This window comes from Xenopus laevis, chromosome 1S (genome assembly GCF_017654675.1).
Source record: "Xenopus laevis strain J_2021 chromosome 1S, Xenopus_laevis_v10.1, whole genome shotgun sequence".
Taxonomy (NCBI): domain Eukaryota; kingdom Metazoa; phylum Chordata; class Amphibia; order Anura; family Pipidae; genus Xenopus; species Xenopus laevis.
The window spans coordinates 160767553-160787911 of NC_054372.1; the positions used below are offsets into that span (position 1 = coordinate 160767553).

Genomic DNA, 20359 nt, shown 5'->3' on the forward strand with positions numbered 1-20359 from the left:
AAACTAGAAGCAGTATGGGGCCCTGCCTTTTTTACCAAGCAGAAACATGGTCTTACTGCGCGCCAACGATTGACAGCGGGCCTATAGGCGCGTGCTATGTAAATCCGGCCCTGCAAGCAGCACAGTAAAAGGAAACGAAAGCCACCATATGGAGTTGAACAAGAAGAGAAGCTGCCTACAGTAGCCAAAGTCTCTGAATGGAGAAGAAGAAGAGGAGAATGAAGAAGAAGTTCCACTGAACATCAACAGTATTCTTTTTCAACCCGTGGCCAACAATGTTTTATTGTTTTTTATAGGGGACCCTGGTCACCATTTTTTTTTAACTTTAAATGGCTTTTTATAACTTGTGTGTAAGGGAGGTGTATTTTCTGTCTGTTTGGCCTTTTTACTGTGGTGTGAAGTGGGTGGGGCTTGAGGCCAGGGGTCCAGGAAATGTTGTCATATGGGCCAAGTGATTTTTGATGGCGGCCCTGGCTGGGGCACTCAAACATTATGTGCATGCATGTACCCCAACATGGGCTCCCTCATGGTACAGGAGCCAGAGTACTTACCGTAAGCTGTTCACTTTTAAATTAACTTCTAGTATGATGTAGAGAGTGATATTCTGAGACAATGTGCAATTGGTTTTCATTTTTTTATTATGTGTGGTTATTGAGTTATTTCGCTTTTTATTCAGTAGCTCTCCAGTTTGCAATTTCAGCAATCTGGTTGCTAGGGTCTAAATTACCTTAGCAACCATGGATTAATTTGAATAAAAGACTGAATTATGAATAGAAAAGGGCATTAATAGAAAGATGAGTAATACAATGTAGCGATAACAATAAATGGGTAGCCTTACAGAGCATTTGTTTTTAGATGGGATCAGTGACCCCCATTTGAAAGCTGGAAAGAGTCAGAAGAAGAAGGCAAATAATTAAAAAACAATAAAAAATAAATCATGAGGACCAATTGAAAAGGTGCTTAGAATTGCCCATGATATAACATACTAAAAGTTCACTTAGGCTATGGATAGACATGTGGATTTTCACTGCAGGTGGTTTTTAAAAAAAGCCGACCGCTGTGTAAATACGCTAGTGTAAGGTGCTATTGCCTAATCTTGAAACCACTAACGTATTTAAGCGGTGGTCAGCTTTTTTTAAAAACTGCGACACGGACCACACCGAAACCACGGGAAGAATCCATAGCCTTAAGGTGAACCACCCATTTAAAGGGGAAGTAAAATCTAAAATAGAAATAATGCTAGAAATGCTGTATTTTGTATACTAAACATAAACATGAACTTACTGCCCCAGAAGCCTAATTAAACAAATGATTTTCAAAGTTGGCCGCAGGGGGCTGTCATCTTGTAACTATGTTAAACATCTTGCAAGACCAAGACCATGTACATGCTCAGTGTGTTCTTAGCTTCAGTTGGAAGGTTAAGCTTAAGGATTGTCATAAATTATCAAAACAGCTTTAGAAAAGCATTATTGTTTCCACATTTAGTGCTTCATGGGTCCCAAATTAAATGGGGATTACTATTGTCTCCTCCATCTAAAGTGCAGGCTGTTAGACTAGTACCACATGGGGCCAAAATCAGCCTGCTGAAATAAGCAGACCAATTGCCGCCCCTACACAAGGTTTTTATATCTGGAAGCGATGTGTCAACATGACAAATTTTGGAGCAAAATGCAAACTCTCTTTACCGAAGTCTGCCAAGTGTGTTTGGGTCACACCCACCCCAATAGTTCCATATCTGACAAGGATAGGAGCTACTGCCTGTGTAGGGGCTGATCAGAGGGAACAGACCGTGTGGCCAGAGGGGGGCCCACAAAAGAGGGCAAGGGGTTTCTCATGTGACCTGTATCCCCACTGCAAGTAGCTTTGCTGCACAGTCCAGTGGTGACTGACTCTTCCCACTCAGTCTCAGCTGCAGCTCATGTGGGCCCCCTCTTTATGTAAGACCCCCGTTTTATTTAGGGTCCAGCGTCCCTGACTGCCATAAAAGACAATATTTGCCCTGCTAAAAAAGTGTTTCCCCTCTGCTCCCAGCTCCCCTCAGTAGAGTCGATACAGGAACTCTCTCCTCACAGGACTTTGTCAGATGTGCCGGGTGAGTTATCTCAGGGAGGGGGGAGAGAGGAGAGCGGAGGGGAGGGGCAGCCCATGAGAGGAGTGCTGCTTGGGAGAGGGGGCTTCACAGCTGCTTTTGGGCCGCTCCAAGCACTGGGCAGTAGCTCGTCCTCACAGCTGTGCACCATGGCGGCCGTGGAAGTGAACGGGAGCACGAGTTGTAGCGGGAGCAGCGACACTTCCAGTACTGGAGAGGAGGAGAGAATGAGGCGCCTGTTTCAGACGTGTGATGGGGACGGGGACGGATACATAAGCAGGTAAGAGCACACACGGGCTCCCTGCTGACATAGGGGGAGATGAACTTTACAGCGGGACTTGATTCAAAGTCATATCTTGTCTGCTGCAAAGTATGTGACATGGGGAAGAACACTTCACAAACTTGTGCCCATCACGCTGCCCAATGCTAATAATTGTTTGTATAGGCAGTGCCACAGACTCACTGCCATTTCCTTATTAACACAGACTGTGAATGTAAGCAGCGACAACCAATCCTTCAAAATAGATCCTTATTTGTGGTGCCTAGTGATGTCATCAGTTCACTTGTGTCACATGACTTACTAAAACTGTCACTTGTAAAACATATTCTCTATCCCTGGTGTAAAATGAGGATTTTCAAAGTTACATCAAAGTTCCATGACCTGTATAAAAGGACCCGGCCTTAGGCACTGTGTCATCAGGGGCGCTTGCCTCAGACGACATAGCTCCCCTGGTTGCCAGGGGCGGCAATAATGCCGCTCCTGGTAATTAAGAGCCGAATTTCCGGTTTTCAACCCGGTAATTCAACTCTTCTAGTGCAGAAAGCGCAATTATCTCTCTGCACTAGCGACGTGGACCCCCCGACTGGCGCTGAAGGTGAGTGCCGTGGGGAGGCGGCAAAAACGAAGGCCTCGTCGGGTGGCAAATTGGACAGGATCGCCCCTGTGTGTCTTTATATGGTTATGGAACTGCTCTGACAGCAGGGCCTGAACCTGGCCAGTCACAGCAGCAGCTGAACACGCAAATTTGCCGCTATGGCACGCATGCGCAGAAACAAAATTAGACTGCCAAATAGACAATCGTGGAGAAAGGGGACCGGGCATGGGGTAGGCAACAGAGAAGGTATGTGCCTGGCACCCCCCCAGCTTTGCGCCCTAGGCACATGCCTACTCTGCCTACCTCTGCCTACCGGCCCGTCTGTCAGGCCCTGTGGGTTGTGACAAATGCCAGAGGGGCTGCTGCAAGTTGCCATAGACAGTCACTATTAAGTGGGCTGCTGGGGGTTTGTTTGGGCCTCTGTGTACTTGAAATGCCATGGCCTATTTTAAATCCCAGTCCAGACCTGTGCTCTGTGAATCCTTATATTTTAAAATAGCGGCTACATAATTGTCTAGGGGTGGGCGTTATAAATAAGTGGGTGCTGAGCAATGTGGAACTTCTGATCAGTATTGTTGCTGCGTAGTGGTAACAAGCAAAAGTTTTATAAGTCATGCAATCACCTAAGGAATTCTATGGAGTTTATTTACCAAAAAGTGAAGTTAGAGATCACCACAGTCCTCGACTTAAATTCCGCCACTCTCTATTCATTTATATGGGATTTTCAAAAGAGTATTATTTATCAATGGGTGAAAGTGAAAGTTCATCCTCTGATAAATACACCTTTCAAAATCCCATAGAAATGAATGGAGAGAGTGGCGGAATTTCACTCTAGAGGACTGTGGTGATCTCTAACTTCACTCTTTGATTAATATACGCCATTGTGTTTAGGCACTGCACCATGTTCAGTAACGTGTTATTTTCAGCCCAATCCTTCTGGGCTGCCAAATTTGTTTTCCTTTTTGTAACATTAAATTTACTTGTATTTAATATAAATGGTACTTATATTTTTGAACATCAGCCCTGACTGTAATCCTAATATTTGTGATTGGTCATGCTAGGAAGAAAAAACAGCATTATCCCAGAGAAGTACAGTAGATGCTCTCTTTACAACTCTCCACCCTGTAGTGCAGGAATGGGTTTCAGGGGGCGTCATGGGAACATTCAGTCAGTAAAATTGAGCAATTTTGGACAGTAATGGCCTAGGAAGCAGTATGAATATGTTATAATGTATATACAGTTGGTACTTGATGCCTCTGGCCACTTTTCAGTTTGGTTTATTTGTTTTCCTTTTGTGGCTAATGCTGTATTGCAAAATTGTTCAGCTAGGGTGCTCCAGTTTTACTACAACTTTCAGGTTACTGCTGTAAATATACAAATGTCCTGGGGTCACTGGGAGTTGTAATCTCAACTGTAGCTGGAGGGTCACCCGTTGTAAAGTCCTCCTATTATACTGTAGGTGAGGGATGAGATACAGATTGTCGGGCAACTGTAAACCGCTTGGTATGCTTGTGCCATGTGCATCTATTTCATCATTTTGAATTATCAGGAAAAGGCCAGGCTGGGAGAGAGCATTCCAGGCATTTCTGTTAGAAAATGCTGAGGGGTAAATGGTTTATTTGAAACATATGCTTGTTTATGTATAATGTTTTAATTTTGGCTTTAATAAAAAGATTTCTGTGTTCAGTGCCACACACAGTCCTTTAACCACTGTGAGTTGGACGCTGTTTCCAAAACTCTGCCTGCTGCAAATAACTGGGAATTTATTTATTTTCATTACATTTTATGAACTATTTTTTTCACATTTCCACTTTGGAAAAAACAGTACAGTTCCCTGGGAAACCCAGAGTAAAGAAGGATAGTTGGGAAGCAGTGCCTGTTCTGGCATGACATAATCTGGATTAAGAGCTAAACTACATGGGAGATTTTGTAAAACCGCGCTGAATCAAAAGATCCCATCCTATGAGTCTGATGTAGTCGCATGGGTCAAAATATACTGGGACTAATAGGAAAATCTGATGTGTAAACTACATCGTTTTTAGATGTTGCACCCTGTTAGCCATTGAAAAAATGCAGAAAATGTCAAGTTTGGTGATACCTTTTATTGGCTAACTGAATAAATAAAATTGCAAGCTTTCAAAGCACCCAGGCCCATTAGTCAGGCAAAATTCGTAAGGGTCTGGCCGAATCTGCTCGTGTGGCCAGACTCTAAAGTGTAAATACATTGAAGATTTTTCATCCAACACACAACATGCCTGACTGAAGGGAACCTTGAATGCTGCATCTGTCTCTAATGGGGTCTGAATGACTTGCTCTTCTCATTGAAATACACAGATCTATATACATAGCAAAACACCAGACTTTGACCTGACACCTGACTGCCTGACTTTATCTGATCCAACTTGTATTACAGCGGTGGTGGATCGGATTTTGTAGGAAGTTGGGTTGCTTCCCCAAGGTATAAAGAGCAGCAATCCAACTTCTGGTGCTCAGCAAAGACTGTATATCCAGCTGTTGTAGATCAGAAAACACAATGAATTTGGCAAAACAGAATGCCACCCTAGAAGGTCAGGTTTTGAGATGACTCATTGGCAGCAGTCAGATTTTTGAATGGGGGAACTTAGATACATAAAGTAAACATTAAGGGTGAAGACACAGGTGACAATTAGTCACAGTGACACTTTTGAAACAAATTACGGTGACTGGTGACCATAACGCAAGCGTCCCGCAATTCATCATGGCAACTTGTACACTACCCTACGGCCTCTTCGTCTTTGTGGTGATGAATAGCTTAGTGTGTCTTCGCCCTTAACATCTCATTGATGTAATACATTTGAGGCAGGTGGTATCAGGCCAATTGGGCCAAACAATATGATCATAACAGCCAACGGGGCAAGGACCATATAAAAGAGTTCCTGCCCCAACCATTCAGTATTGGTCTGACTTTTGGCCAGATAACGGTTGGGCAGGCCCATTGTAGAGTCCCATAGACTGTCCAATAAGCCATGGACTTAAGCTGGCCATAGACCCAAAGATCCAATCGTACAAATCGAGGATTCGGACGATTTTCGGACCGTGTGTGGAGAGTCCCGACATTTTTCGTCCAGCAGAGATCGGTCGTTTGGTTGATCGTAAAGGTTAGAAAACTTTTGTAGGCTGAAGATAATATCTCTGCGTGTATTGCCGATCGTACGATTTTCAGTGGGAGACTGTCACTAGCTTTGTTAGACATAACTATCGTAGGATTGCTGTCAGGGGCAGAACATTGGCTGATTTGTTCTTTAACTATTTTATTTGATCTGACTGGTAAGACTTTGATCTGAATGGTTAGTGGCAGGTCGGAAGATGATTCGTACGATCAGATCTTTGCATCTATGGCCAGCTTTAAGATTTCACTGTGACTGATGAAAATTTTCTAACCTGGCCGATAATTTGACAGATTTGTCAGATCACACAAGAATTGGACGTTTGGGAGAGAAAAATCTCAACTTCTATGGCCAGCTTTAGCCCGGAAGGACCAAATTTATATCAGCCTCTGTATTTCCAAGGGTCGAATGGTTCTGCAGTGGTAAGCATTATTACCTTGCAGTGCTGGTATCCTAGGTTTGATTAGGGAGTTTATATGTTCTTCCTGTGTTTGTTTGGGTTTCCTCTGACAATCCAAAATATTTCAGAAGGTTAATTGACTGAAGAAAAACTGATAATAGTGTTTGCGAGATAGGGATTTTTTAGTTCCTCTGGGGCAGGGCCTAAATTGAATGATGCGTAATTAATGGAACATGCTATATAATATGTTAAGTCTATATAAATAAAGGTTTATAATGACTGCAAGTTTCCATTTGCAGAAGGATTTTCAAATACAGAAGCATCAGATTTGATGTGGCTATTAGTGGTATAGTCTATAGCTGTTAACTATCACAGGGACTCATGTTCAGTTCTTACAAGCAGCAGAACACTGCACTTTCCCTGTCTGCAGTAGCTGGCTCGTTAGTGGACCACTTAAAGCATATAGGCACATCTTCTTAAAATAACTTACCAGTTACAAGTGTCTTTTATTCATCTTTCAGTAGCCAACCCTTCCTTTGAATTCAGTAGAAAGCCTGGCTCTAATAATAATAGTTTGAGGCTTAATATGTTGCTTGGAAGAAAGCAGTTAATAACACCTTGTCAAATTCTGTTCTTTGCTTCATGTTTCTCTTCAGGTGTTTAGTATTCAATGTCTTTCTTTTAAACTGCTGGTTTTTGTTTATCTCGCTTCCTAGGGGAAAAAAAAAAATCTGTACCCACCAAAGTGTGTGTGCAGGTTTTTTTTTTTTTAAAAAAGTTTTTATTTTGCATTTATGTTAAATTCAACAGTACCTAGGAAGAAGAAAGGAGAGAATGAGTGACAAACAAAAGAGAGAGAGAGCTGAGCTTGGGGAATTCGCCAGATTCAAAAACATTAGATGTATTTCCCATTACATTAGTTATACATTTCTTTTTCTATTACCTCTATGCGTTAACCTCTAGCCACGAACCCCACATTGCTCCAATTTTATAAGGGCACCTGGAGCCTTGTATGCAAGTTGCTTAGGTAAAGAGTCGTTAATGAGTTTTTTTCCAAAAGTTCAACATGAGCGGTTCCATAAACTTCCAGTGTAGAATATTGCCTTCTTTGCATAATAAAATATTTGCAGGTAACAGAGTGTGGCCGGGGGCCTCAATGGCAGTGTTCCCACAATTCCCAGGAGACAGAGGCTGGGTGACAGTATATTGGGAAATGCGAATGCTATTTCAGCGTAATTAAATACCTCCCGCAGAAACCCAGTATTTGTGGGAAATCCCAAAAAACCTGTATAAAGGTTCACAGGTTTCTACAAAGTTCAGAAACCTTTGCCAAGGTGGCCAATATACTGAAAAATTTGAGAAACGTTGACAGTGAAGGATGTACAGTATTGTTACAGTCACAGAGAGGTAAAAAGCTGGGCTTCTTTTGCACCCTACAAAACTACATGGTTTATTTATAATATTCCCAGAAGCACCCTACCCACTCAAACATTTCTAACAGACTACTGTCAGTTGGAAATCTGAGGCGAAGTCTTTACCTTTTTGGAAGTCACACTAATTACTACAGGCATACTGGGAAAGATTTGCTTTGGGTGAACAAGGCAGTTAAAGAGCTGTGCAGGGGCATGTGTCTCTATATTGTGGATTCCCTCTATGTTCAATATATACTCAACTTAAGGGTAATGGCACACCTGGCATTTTGTCTCTTTCTTTCCCAGGGAAACTAGTCCCTGTGCACTTGGGACATGACAGAGATGTCTGCTGGGCGGAAAAGGTCTTTTGTATTCAATAGTAGCAATTATTATAGACCAAAGGTGGTTCTTTATGGTAAGTCCTATATATAAATAGAATTATTGGGAACTGGGCCTAAATGTTTAAGGGACATTACATGGACAATAAAACTGTAAAACATAAAAAAAATACACACATACACATGTATATATGCTAGCTTAGTTGATATGTGTAAGGTTTTGTCTTATCACATACTTATTTATTTCCACTTTTTTTGCCATCTAATATTTTTTAATAACTTGTGGCAGGGACGGGAGGGGTACCGTACTTAAAATAAATTTAAACTAAGCTCACCCAGAACAGACATTAACACCATGCTGGATCAGTTCCATGGTTCAATTCCAGCCATGGCACCATTTGCTGAGAATCGGTGTGTTCTCCCTGTGCTTGTAGTATGTTTGTTGGACAGGATACTTATTGTAGGTTTGGGATTTATAAATGAGAAGTAGGAAGACATATCTACTTAATAGTGAGAATGCTGATTCTGAAAAGGTATAGATCTTTTGGAGGCAGAGGCAGACTGTTATATGAAATAATAAATATGAGAATAGTGTTTAGTACTAATTGTAAAGAGGATAGTCAGATAATGGGAAGAACAATTACAGAGGAATTAGAGCAACCAAGATGCAATATAATAAGATCATGTTGGACAGTTTTGTAATTGTATTACAGATGATTTCATTTTGGCAATATTAAGAACTTAAAAATAGCAAGATGCTGTTGGATAAAAGTGCTTGCAGAACTTGCAAAAAGGCAATGGACTTCAGTGCGATGAATAACATTGATACCTTGCATCCTGGGTTTTCTTTTCAGCCAGCACAATATCTGCAAGAGGTTTATGTATTCTCCCTGTGGTTGTGTGGGTTTCCTGTAATCTCCACTAGGGTAGGAACTGAAGTGATTAATATATAATGTCTGTAAAGAACTCTGAAATATGTTGGTGCTATATTAATAAATAATGATGAGTAAAGAATAATAATAATAATTATGTATTTTTATTACGATGGGAATTGGCTAGTGATGCAAAGGTGAGATTGGGGTAATGTCATCTGATAGGGAGTGAAACACAAAAAATAACTTTTAGGACTAGATGTGACCCAGACAATTTATGGTCGGGATGTCAATTAGGCCACACTCATGGTAGGAGCAGATTAATCTTTCATAGAACCCTGGGCAGATCTCTGCCCAGTCCATACAAGCTTTATCTTCTTTCACGCTGGTCCGCCTTTCATCTATTGGCCCAAACATTTGTAATCCAACACTATGATTGGATCTTGCAGCATATTAAAAATACCTTTTTTATGGGCTCATTCAGCTTGGCTTTTGTAAAATGGTGCACAAACTGAACATACAAATTTGTTTTTCTTTTTAACAAAGGCATACATGATTCCAGTGACTGAAAGAAAACCATACTAGTCTGCCTCTGACCATTTCCCAACCCCTTTTTGGCTCTGTGTCATTCAACCTCTCCCTTTCCTGGTTGCACTGTGAAGTGATAGATTCTGGAACTTGAATTCTTCTGCTTTCCAGAAAATTTGTGGCTAGCGATTATAAAAAGCAGAAGGACCTCAAGGCCCAGCATTACTTTTACTTCACAGTAACAATTGGGGGAGAAACTAAAAGCACCAGTGGGGAAATGGTTCCTATTCAAAAAAGCAAACTATCAGCTATGTCTGTGTACAGAAAAAATAAAACAAAACATTTATATTAATTTTTGCATGTTTGTGTTTATGCTTTTTTTTTAACATTAGCCAAATTGAATTAAATCATGATAAAAAGGGTATTTTTCCTCTTTGATGGTGCTTTACAATTCTTTAGATGTTTATAGTCTTACCTTATTTTTTGTATTCTTACTATTTTGTTTCCTAGTGGAATCCACATAGATATATACTGTAGAATGAGACAGATTTCCATGAGTCACAGATTTTTTAAATTTACAGTAGATAAAATTGTTATGCATTCTGAAGACTGATAAACTGCCTACATGAGTTTGAAAATAAAGTTCTAAAGTAGTCCTTGAAAGGAGGATTTATGTGTCTAAAATTCATAAACATTTTTTTTAAATGTTATATTTATATGTACTTACATTAGTTGGTCTAGCACTGTGTGTTTTATAATACTTTGACTCATTGGTGGTTGGTTCTACCCAAGTTTACAGACCGTTACACACTTGGAAATAGGTCACTGGTTGTACGGTGGTGGTAGCCTTTATTGACCCATTCCTTCCTGAGGGGATTCTGTGAGTGACAGCTTGATTTGCAATGGCTTTGATTACTTTTGTAAGTGTTCTAGAAGAAAGCAAGTGGCTTAAATGCCTCTAAACCTTGGTTCTTTTTCTAACAACTTTATTGCTAATGCCAGATTACACTTTACAGGATGCTAAACTATAAATCCTGACAGCTTTTCATCATAGAATCTAAATATAGCTGTAATATGTTACTTAAGGCTTACAGGGTTTCCCCTTTAGCAGAACCTCAGTAGAACAGTATAATGTACTGTAAACAACAGATTGAGACGAGTGAACCCAGTATTGGTAAATTTAATCTGTGTAGGTGATCAAAAGCTTGAAGTATTGACTCTTGTCTGTATTGACTCTTGTCAGTATTGACTGTCGATTGACTCTGTGAAAGATTGTGGAATCTTAATGCTGGGTCCAAGGTTCAGGTTTCGGGTTTGATTCTGACATCCTCTGCATGGAGATTTTATGTTCTCCCAGTGTTTGTGTGGGTTTCCTCTGCAAGCTACAGTTTCTTCTTCAGTTCAAAAACATACAGACAGGTTCATTTTTCTCCTGATGATGTAGACAAAATGGGGCATATCACAAAAGGTGTTTTCTCTACTGACTTATCTTAGTAGGGGGGATGACATGTAAGGAGATCTCACCGGAGCTTTCACCAGTGCCTCCGTCCATGGCGGCATCCTTTCCAAGATGACGGTGGCCAGGGGGAACACCAGAACGTCAGGACGCCGGCGTCAAAACGTGCAGCGTCAGCGCGCAACGTCAGCGTATGACAGATGACATCATCACGCATGTTTTGGCGTGAAAATTCACCTATAAAAGGGCGCCAGAGGATTTCAGCCATTGCCCGATTATAGGTTCCACTCTGTTGTGTTCCTGGGTGTGTTATTATTATCTGAACTCTTGATCTTGACCTTTTGCCTGTATTTTGACCACGAACCTGAACTGACCTCTTTGCCTGGATTAACGACCCTTCTTCTTGACCCTTTTTGTACAACGAACTGTGTTTTACACCTGCTAAGCTTCCTCCTTGGTCCGCAACTGCAAACTGCACTTTCGGGCCCTGACAAGACAATAGCGATCTACTTCCATTCTGCCCTGGAATCACTTTGATTTTGTAGGCACATAATCAGTCTTTTAGTGCACAGGTGGTGTGAAATTCACTGCAGGAATAAACACTTTTGTGTTTCCACGCCTAAATCAGCCCCATCCGGGCACTAACAGGCCAATGCTGTGCCTACCAAGTCATAATAATTTTGGGGCAGAAGAAAGCAGAGTGCCATTTTCTCCCCCTGCATAGATACTCTGGCTCTTAGGATCTTCTTTACACATGTGTTATTTTGTCGGTTTGTAATAAGTTTAAGTGCACCTAAGCACTTATTCAGTTTGTGCCCATGAGCATTTAGATCTGCATTTTAACACAGTTGTTGTGTTTTCAAATGCAGCGAGCATTTATATAAATAATATGTTTAGAGGGACTCCACCCAAATAATTGGAAAAATTGCATAAAGGATGAAAATTTAATTATAAGTCATTTTCCTTTTTGCATTAGCTGCATTGTTTTTAAAGTTATTTATAAATGTTATCGCTTTATAGGGTAACTCTTTTTATTCTCTGCATTGAATCTCCTGTAGCAAAAGTCAGCTCTGCTCCAGCTACGACTCCAATTTCCACAATACCTTGCATACTGGTCCACTGGTCTGTTATTTACAGAACATACAAGGCATTGTTGAAATTGGAGTACTGACCAGAGGAGAGCTAATTTTCGCTATGCTGAGTGATATTTTGCAAAATGAAATTTTCTTCATTATTTGAGTGTAGTTTCCCTTTGAGTTAGGGTAGTGCCAGACATTGCAGATCTCAGCCTGTGGAGAAATGCAGGCTACTCAATGTGCCTGTACATGAATACATTGCGTCGGTACGGGTGCAGGCAGATGCAGTAGATTTCAGCTTGAAATGTGAAATCTTGCTTCTGTCTACATCTGAGCAGAGGCACTGTATTTTGGTGCACACATTGAGCAGTGGAAGAGCAAATTCCACGATTCACGCAGTGAGATCTGCAACATCTGACACTACCCTAAAAGTGTCCTTGCACTGATAGTGGTGATAAGTGTGAACAGTGCAGATGTGCAAAATGCAAAATCTTGCATTTATTCACTGAAATCCGCCAGGTCTGTCTGCATCCGGTCCAGTGTAATATATTCGGGTTCAGGCACATCGAGCTGCGGATTCTTGGCCTAAGTTTCTTCACAGTCTGGGATCTGCAATGTCTGTCACTACGCTAAGGGCAGAGACACACGTCAGATTCTGGGAGATGAGCTGCTCAGCGTCAAATCTCCTCTTCTTTGGGGCAAATAATCTCCCTGAACTTCCTCCCGCCAGCTAGATTGTAAATCGCCGGCGGGATGACAATCGGTGCACTTTTTTTCTGAAGTCGCCCGAAGTTGCCTCATGAGGAAACTTCAGGCATCTTCTGAAAACGAAGCGATCTGAATGCCATCCCACCGGAGATTTAGATTGTAGCCGGCGGGAGGCAGTTCGCCGGTCGACTAAATCTCCCAGAATATGAGAGTGTGTCTCTGCCTTGATACTGTCCTATCACTGATAATGCTGATAAGTGTGAATAGTGTAACATTTACTGTATGTGTTAACAGAGGCGATATCTAAGTATTTCTGTACTGGCTGGGGCCAAAATATGCTTTCACTACCTGTGAACCAAATATTTGTTGTGCATTTGCTAAATGACTGAAGCAAAATTTAAAGTCTGTTGGAACTTGCTCAATTGTTTGCCACAACTCTAATGATAATGGACAAAGGAGTATTGGATCATTTCTTGTAGAGGTCACACGACCAATCTGTGTAGAGAATGCCTTAGTTAAGGTAAGTTATATGACACATTTTGTTCCTTGTGTAAACAGAATCATGTAGAAAATGAATGCTCTGTGCATACAACTACTCTAATGACTGTTTAGGGGCAAATAAACAAAATTTGTGTATTTTTCACTAGTGTATACACAAGTGTATACTACATAACTAGTGATTTCAGTGGCATAGAATTCTGCCACCAAGTATAAGTAGTAACTATACTAATACAAAGGAGAAATGCATTTGTATGTAGTTTAAAGCCAATTTACATTGGTGGTGCCAAAAGTTAGGCACCCCCAAGTGATTATATTTATTTACCTGACACCCCGGGCCAGTGCTCCTATCAGCAGAAATCTGCACCAGCCCAGTTTTCAAATATACTAGGGTAGACACATGCACAGTAGAACAAAATAGCCAGCTTTTTTGTTAAAGTTTGGCTTTTTGCTCTACTGCACATGCCCAGCCATGAGAAGACCAAGGAGGCAGGAATAAGCTTGCTCCATGGTGCTCACTGTAAGAACCCCAGGACGGTGCAGTTTTCTCCTGGTAGGAGCACCGGCCCAGGGTGTCAGGTACATAAATTTAATCACTTGGGGGTGCCTAATTTTTGGCACACCCAAGTGTAATTTGCCTTTCTAACATCAACCATAAAGGCATTTTACCTTACTCTTATAGGACTTAAGCGGGCCAAGCTTAATAGAGAATTAGCTTTTCATCTATGGGAACCTAATCTGCTATTTAGCAAAAAATAGCAGATATTCTGCCCAAGGATATTCTTTCCTGTCTTTCCACATTTCCCCTGAATATTTCTGATGATATTGAAATTACACTGTGCCCAACATCAAAAGCAGCAATTTTCACCCTTCATTTACATGCAGTTTGTTCTTGTAAGAATTTCCTTACCGGAGGCACACTCCTGTACCCAAATAGAATCAAGTCATGCTAGAGTTTGTGTGATCGCTGACTCTGCTTTAATTGCAAATGGAGAGGAACCATCAACCTTATATTAAAATCTTTCATAAAGAAATTCTAAGAAATTTTACAATATAAAAGTATTACAAATTTGCAGTGGTTATGTGTATATGTACTTGGAATTGAAAGCAGTTATTTGTTTTGCAAGCTTGTATGTTGCAGGGCAAGTAATAGCTCTGTGGGTAGGTGGCAAAATGTTCAAAGCCTCTCCACACTGCAATTGTCTTGTGATTCTGAACTATTGTTATTGGACATCGCAATGCCCAGGATTTCTAAATGGCAGATCTTTTAGACTACTAGCTAGACTGGAAGGTGGAGAGCCTAAAGAGAAATACAAGCAACAAAAGAAAAACAATAAAATCTGAAACCATGTAGACATTCTCATTTTTTGGTACTAGGGTCAGTGTCCCTGACAATCACATAACATTTTCAGGCTGGAAATAAGCAGACAAGTCAGGGTAATAAATAAAAAAACATCAAAACCTTAAAATATTAGGCCAGTTGAAGAGTTGCTTAAAGGGGAATCAAAGGTGAATTTCTAGGTGCTTCTGTAAAGAGTTGCTTAAAACTCATAACAAATGTGCCTTGAAATACTACAGATTCTACTTTAATAGTGAACCAAGTTTATATACATTTGTAGAAGCTTTTTAGTTTTAATTTAGTGCTGAAATTGTGTTATTTTTGGAGTAACTGCATAAGCTTCATGAAATACATTTGGAACATATCCATTTTTCTCAGCACTGCTAAATTGGCTGTTAAGCCAATTTCCAGCTTGTGTTAAATGAAATAAATATGTTTAACTGGTTTGGAATAGGAATGTCAGACTTATAAAGGCAACCACCCACAGTTTCCTTTATTTGTTCTAGAACCATATGTTGTCATTTTAGAATTGTACGTTATGGACACCACACAGAGGTAGTGGATGCATATTACAAAATACCAACAATTTTTCTTGGTGAGCAATGCAGATGCCTTAAATAAGAACTTACAGTATGTGTAGAGATGAAAAATATATCACCCTTGAAACCTATGTGCAATCAGTTTATTTAGATTTGCTTTGCTAACATACAAAATCTTTCTATATAATGGAATTCAACCCAAAATACATCCCTAATTTGTGGATCGGGTTGTGGATAAGGCAGCTGCTGGTCGATGTGTGTAGTGAGTGAGTCTAAGCGGGTCCAGATCTGGTCTGGATTTCGAAATTGTAAAAGAAAATTTTTCAAAAATTGGCTCAGGATTTTACTAGTAACATAGTGAACCTACAGCAAGCATTGTGTATAAAAAGCTGAAACATCCCATCCACATCAGTTTATAGAGAGTTTTCCTAAAGGTGTCTAATATAAAATCTTGGCGTAATGTACAGCATAAGGTTACAAAAGCAGTTTTAAGATGGCCATAAATGTAAAGATCTTTTCGTTATTGTGAGACCAAGATTATCTTGAAACGATCGTTTAAATGTATGATTTGTCCATCAACTAAAAAGAACATTTCAAGCGATATTGTCTAGTTGAAGCCAGGAAAACTGAGCGTAACTGCCTGCTTGGCCCTGCAAACAATTGGACAATGGATAGATTACACTGTGACCGAAGAAAATTTTTTAACCTGGCTGATCAATTTTCTGACAGATGGAAGAAAAATCGTAAGATGCACAATCGTTTGATTCCCACTAAATTCACGATAATTTGACGATGCAGTAAAATCGGTCGTTCACCAAAGAAAAATCTTTGCGTATAAGTGGACCTTTACATGGGACTTATCTAAATGTGTGAGTTGTTATACCACTACTGTACAAGAAGAAACTAAGCTGAGTCACAAAATTCTGATGTTCATTGTTAAACAATACTGGATATTTTTTATAGTGATAAATATATCAGCTAACTTACAAATATTCAGGAATTACATACAGGAGAAGTAAAATAATTAATAATGTGACAATTGAATATGTAATGGTTAATCTCAGCATCAAGAAAAAGTTTTGAATTTATATAATAAAACATGGATTTCCAATGCGAATTAATTTGATTGTGAGCTTTTAATTTTGTTGGTGCAGCCACTCATAGTTTTAAGGAACCACAATAAATATTAATTTCTAATATTGACAAGTATGCTCTAGTAATAGCTCTAGAAGTATTTCTGTCTGATAGAAAATCAGAAAAGATCATTGCCCCAGTCTTTGTCCTGCAGGGCTTGCCACACTTTGGAGATGTATATTTTAGATTGGTAATAGGAGAAAATATGTCTGTTTATCATTGGGAATAGAGTGAATGCCTCGATTATACAGGTATGGGACCTGTTAACTGTTGGCCCCAGAGTTGTAAAATTGGGCTAACTGTGCCATTTTGGTAGTCTGGGTTACTAACAAAGCGAAGCCATAGTGAATAGGTTGCTTGAAGGTCCATTGTGGCTCAGAATTGCCTCCAAGTCTTCCAAGCTGTGTAGAGGAGGGGATTATGTTGTGTTTCGTCTTATAAATTATGGTGAGTGTAGTAATTATGGTGTGTGTAGTAATGCAGTGAAATTGATGTGTGGTATGAGTTGTTGGTCTAAAGCTGTGTTAGTGAAAGTTTTGCTATTGTGAAACCAGTCTTTGATATTCCTAAATTGTGCTGTCAAGTTATACAGCTTGACATAGGGGAAGTTAATGCCTCCATTTTTCTTTGGTTGGCTTAATTTCTGTAGGCCTATAGCTGATCTTTGCCATTCCAGATGTAGGCATTAAATTGTGCTCTGAGCTATTTATCATCTCAAGAGTAGTTGCAGAGCTTGGAGAAGTTATAATACTTTGGGGAATAATGTCATTTTAATTAGTTCGGCCCTGCCTAGGTAGTTTGAGCTGTTTCCAGTTCTGTGTGTATTTTTGAAAGAATGGGATATATGTTGAGATGATATAATTTGTGGGGGTTTTGGTAAAAGGATTCCTAGGTAGGGGATTGAGTGTTTAGCCCATTGGAATTGAAAGCCTTTACTCCATTTTGGGGTATGTTCAAGAGTTAGGGTCATGGCTACGGATTTGACCCAATGAATAGAATAGCCTGATGCATGTCCGAAGGTTGAGAAGAGTTTTAAGAATAGGGGGAGTGTAGTCTGTGCATTGTCTACGAAGAGTAAGAGGTCATTGGCAAAGGCTGTCAATTTGGTTTCTATTTTCCCCACTGTAATTCCCTTAAAGTGTGTGAAGGAGTCAAGGATTCCTAGCAGGGGATCTGATGCTAAATTGAATAAGAGTGGGGAGAGTGGGCAGCCCTGACGGGCCCCCCTTTGTAGGAAGAATGGGGGTTGGTCCATTCAATTAATGGATAGGGTGTTGTTTGGATTAGTATAACTGTATTTAATGAAGTTTGTGAAGTGGAAGCCAATTTTTTGACCTGATCGATCAACTAAACATGGAATACCATGGAATGAAAAATATCGGGACGATTATTTTGAGCCCACAGATTTGTACAAAACGAAATTTTGTACAAATATTTATTTGCGTCTATGGCTAGCTCAAAAGAAAGGAAGAAAGAAAAAAAAGGTGGAGAAGAATGGGGAGATACTAGCAGAATTATCAACCATTATTTCAGAAACAGTACAGTAGTTTTGCTATAGTTTCCCTTTTCCTCTTCAGCAGTTTCGTTGTTAGACTTGGAGAAGCAATGTTTGCACAAAAGTGTTTTTTTTTGGCTCTAGCACTACAGTCTGATGCAGTTATGCATGGAGTAGTAACAGCAGCTGGAGCACAAATGGTTGCATATTCCAATATAAAGATATGTTCTACTTCGATTCAAAGTGTAATTGAGTCTTTTGTTCTTAAGAGCAGGGATTTCTAATTGGAGGTCCTCCAGAGCTTTTTACAACTCTGGTTTTCACCACAGAACTATACATTTTATTTGTATGACATCATGATTTTAATAGAATTCAGCCGGCAAACATGGGGTATACCAGATAAGTGTTACTTCTTTACAGAAATGCTAAATGTGGGTGGAGTAAGATGAACCAGCAATTCTGTTAATAGTATAGCTGAAATCTCTGGCTTTTATAATACAGTACATACCTACAATTGCTATTTAATATGTACATGTATAAATGTTTCTATGAGTGATGTGTCCATAAATCTATCTGTCTGTCTGTCTGTCTGTCTGTCTGTCTATATTTTTTTATTGCTTAATGTTTGGCTAGTATTTCCTAGTATGTTTGGCTGGTATTTCCTAATCCATTCTGTAAATTTGTAACCATGTATCCATGCTGTGCAGCCTTGCATTTAGCCAGCAGGCATGTGGGCACCCTTGCTCTACTCTGATGTATTTCGCGGGTATGCAGGGATGCTATTATTTAAAACCCATATGGGGCTAGTTCCCCTAGTTCCCCATTAAAGAATAATCAGTGAAGATAGGCTCCTTATATTCTGTTTGGACTATCTGTCCTATGGCTATTGGATGTTGCTCCAAGGATATTGACTTAAAGGGGTTAGATACAGAAGCAGAAATGTTTATTTGGAATGCTTGTGACTTGGATTTTTTTGGATAATGGATTTTTTCAGTTTGGATAATAATATGATAATTTTACTAAAAACATGTAAACATTAAAGACCAAGTCACCCCAGAATACAAATTTGCACACCATTCTAAGATACTTTTTCCAATATACATTCACAGTGCTTTCAAAGTTATTTGTAAAAACTATTATTTTTGAAAGCAGCATTTGCTTACCTCCTGTTTGTTACTTTTTAAAGGAGAAGGAAAGGCTAAAACAAAGTAAGCTTTATCAGAAAGGTCTATACAAGTACACCAGTAAACCCTCAAAGTAATTGTCCTCTGACAATGGAAACACAACATTTCTTTCCTTCTGGTGTGTACACATGAGCTTCTGTATCAAACTTCCTGTTTTCAGCTTAAACCTCCAGGGCAGGGGCTTGAGCATGCTCAGTTTGCTCCACTCTCTTTCTCCCCCTCCCTTCCCCCCTCCTTCCCTCCCTGCTGTAATCTAAGTCCAGAGCTATGAGTGAGCAGGGAGAGACTCAGTTAGGAAGTGATGTCACACCAAGCTAATATGGCAGCTGCTATCCTAAACAAACAGAGAGAGCTTCTAGAGCTGCTTACTCAGGTACAGTGCAGAATAAATATAGTCTTATAGCTTGCCCTATTGTGGCTAATCTATTGGCAATAAACTCCTTTTCTTTTAAACAATGTTGCAAAAGTCTTGGTTCCCCAGCAAAGACAGATCTGTTAACCAGCTGCATTGTCTTGCATTGTATCAACAGTCTGAGCCAACAGGCCAGAGAATAGAAAGGGGCAGACAAACCTTGCTTTCAATAGCAGTACATATACATACAGAGGCACATTTATCAAGGGTCGAATTCGAATTCATGTGATTTTTTTTAAAACTTCCATTAACTCCCATACATTTGAAATTAGACTAATTGAAATTTATTAATAAAATCGAATTTTTTTAACCTGGATGAATTTAAAGTACCAGAAAACTTGATTAAACTCGATTCGATTTTTTTTTTCCTCAGCAAAAAACTTGAATGTTTGCAAACATCTCCAAATTGACCCCTGGACCTCTCCTATTGACTTAAACAGCAATTTGGCAGATTTTAGGTGGCAAATAGTCAAATTCCAATTCTTAAAGGGCCAGACTATGATAAATCTCAAAAATCTAATTTGAATTTTTTTGAAAAAACCCGAATCGGGTTTGGATAACTCTCCAGTCTAATTTGACAGTTTTGGGCATAAAAAAAAATTCAAATTTTCAATTTGACCTTAATGAATCTGCCCCATAATGTAAAAGCCATAGAAAAAGTATAAAGAATGTATATTGCAAAGTTGCTTTGAACGATTTTCTCTTTTATTAGGCAAAACATTTTTTTAGTTTGACATACCTTTCAAATAAGCCAAAGAGGATAGTTTCCCCGCCCATATAATTCCATCCAGCTTACTACAAGGGCAAGGTTTTGTGCTATTATTACAGATAAAAAGGAAATCATTAAAAAAAATTGGA

At 39.7% G+C, this 20359-nt stretch overlaps 1 protein-coding gene across 2 annotated transcripts in view; it reads left to right on the top strand.

The window, feature by feature from the left end:
- Positions 1–2160: 2160 nt before the first annotated feature.
- The window catches only part of mcc.S (mutated in colorectal cancers S homeolog), a 173690-nt gene continuing 155491 nt past the window's right edge, over positions 2161–20359 (top strand). Inside the window, exon 1 of one of the 2 annotated variants that reach the window (XM_018244312.2) lies at positions 2161–2369. In XM_018244312.2, the coding sequence (XP_018099801.1) occupies positions 2239–2369 (131 nt within the window). In that variant the 5' untranslated portion in view covers positions 2161–2238. The remainder of the gene's footprint in view (positions 2370–20359) is intronic. The other variant, XM_018244313.2, reaches the window with a different exon arrangement.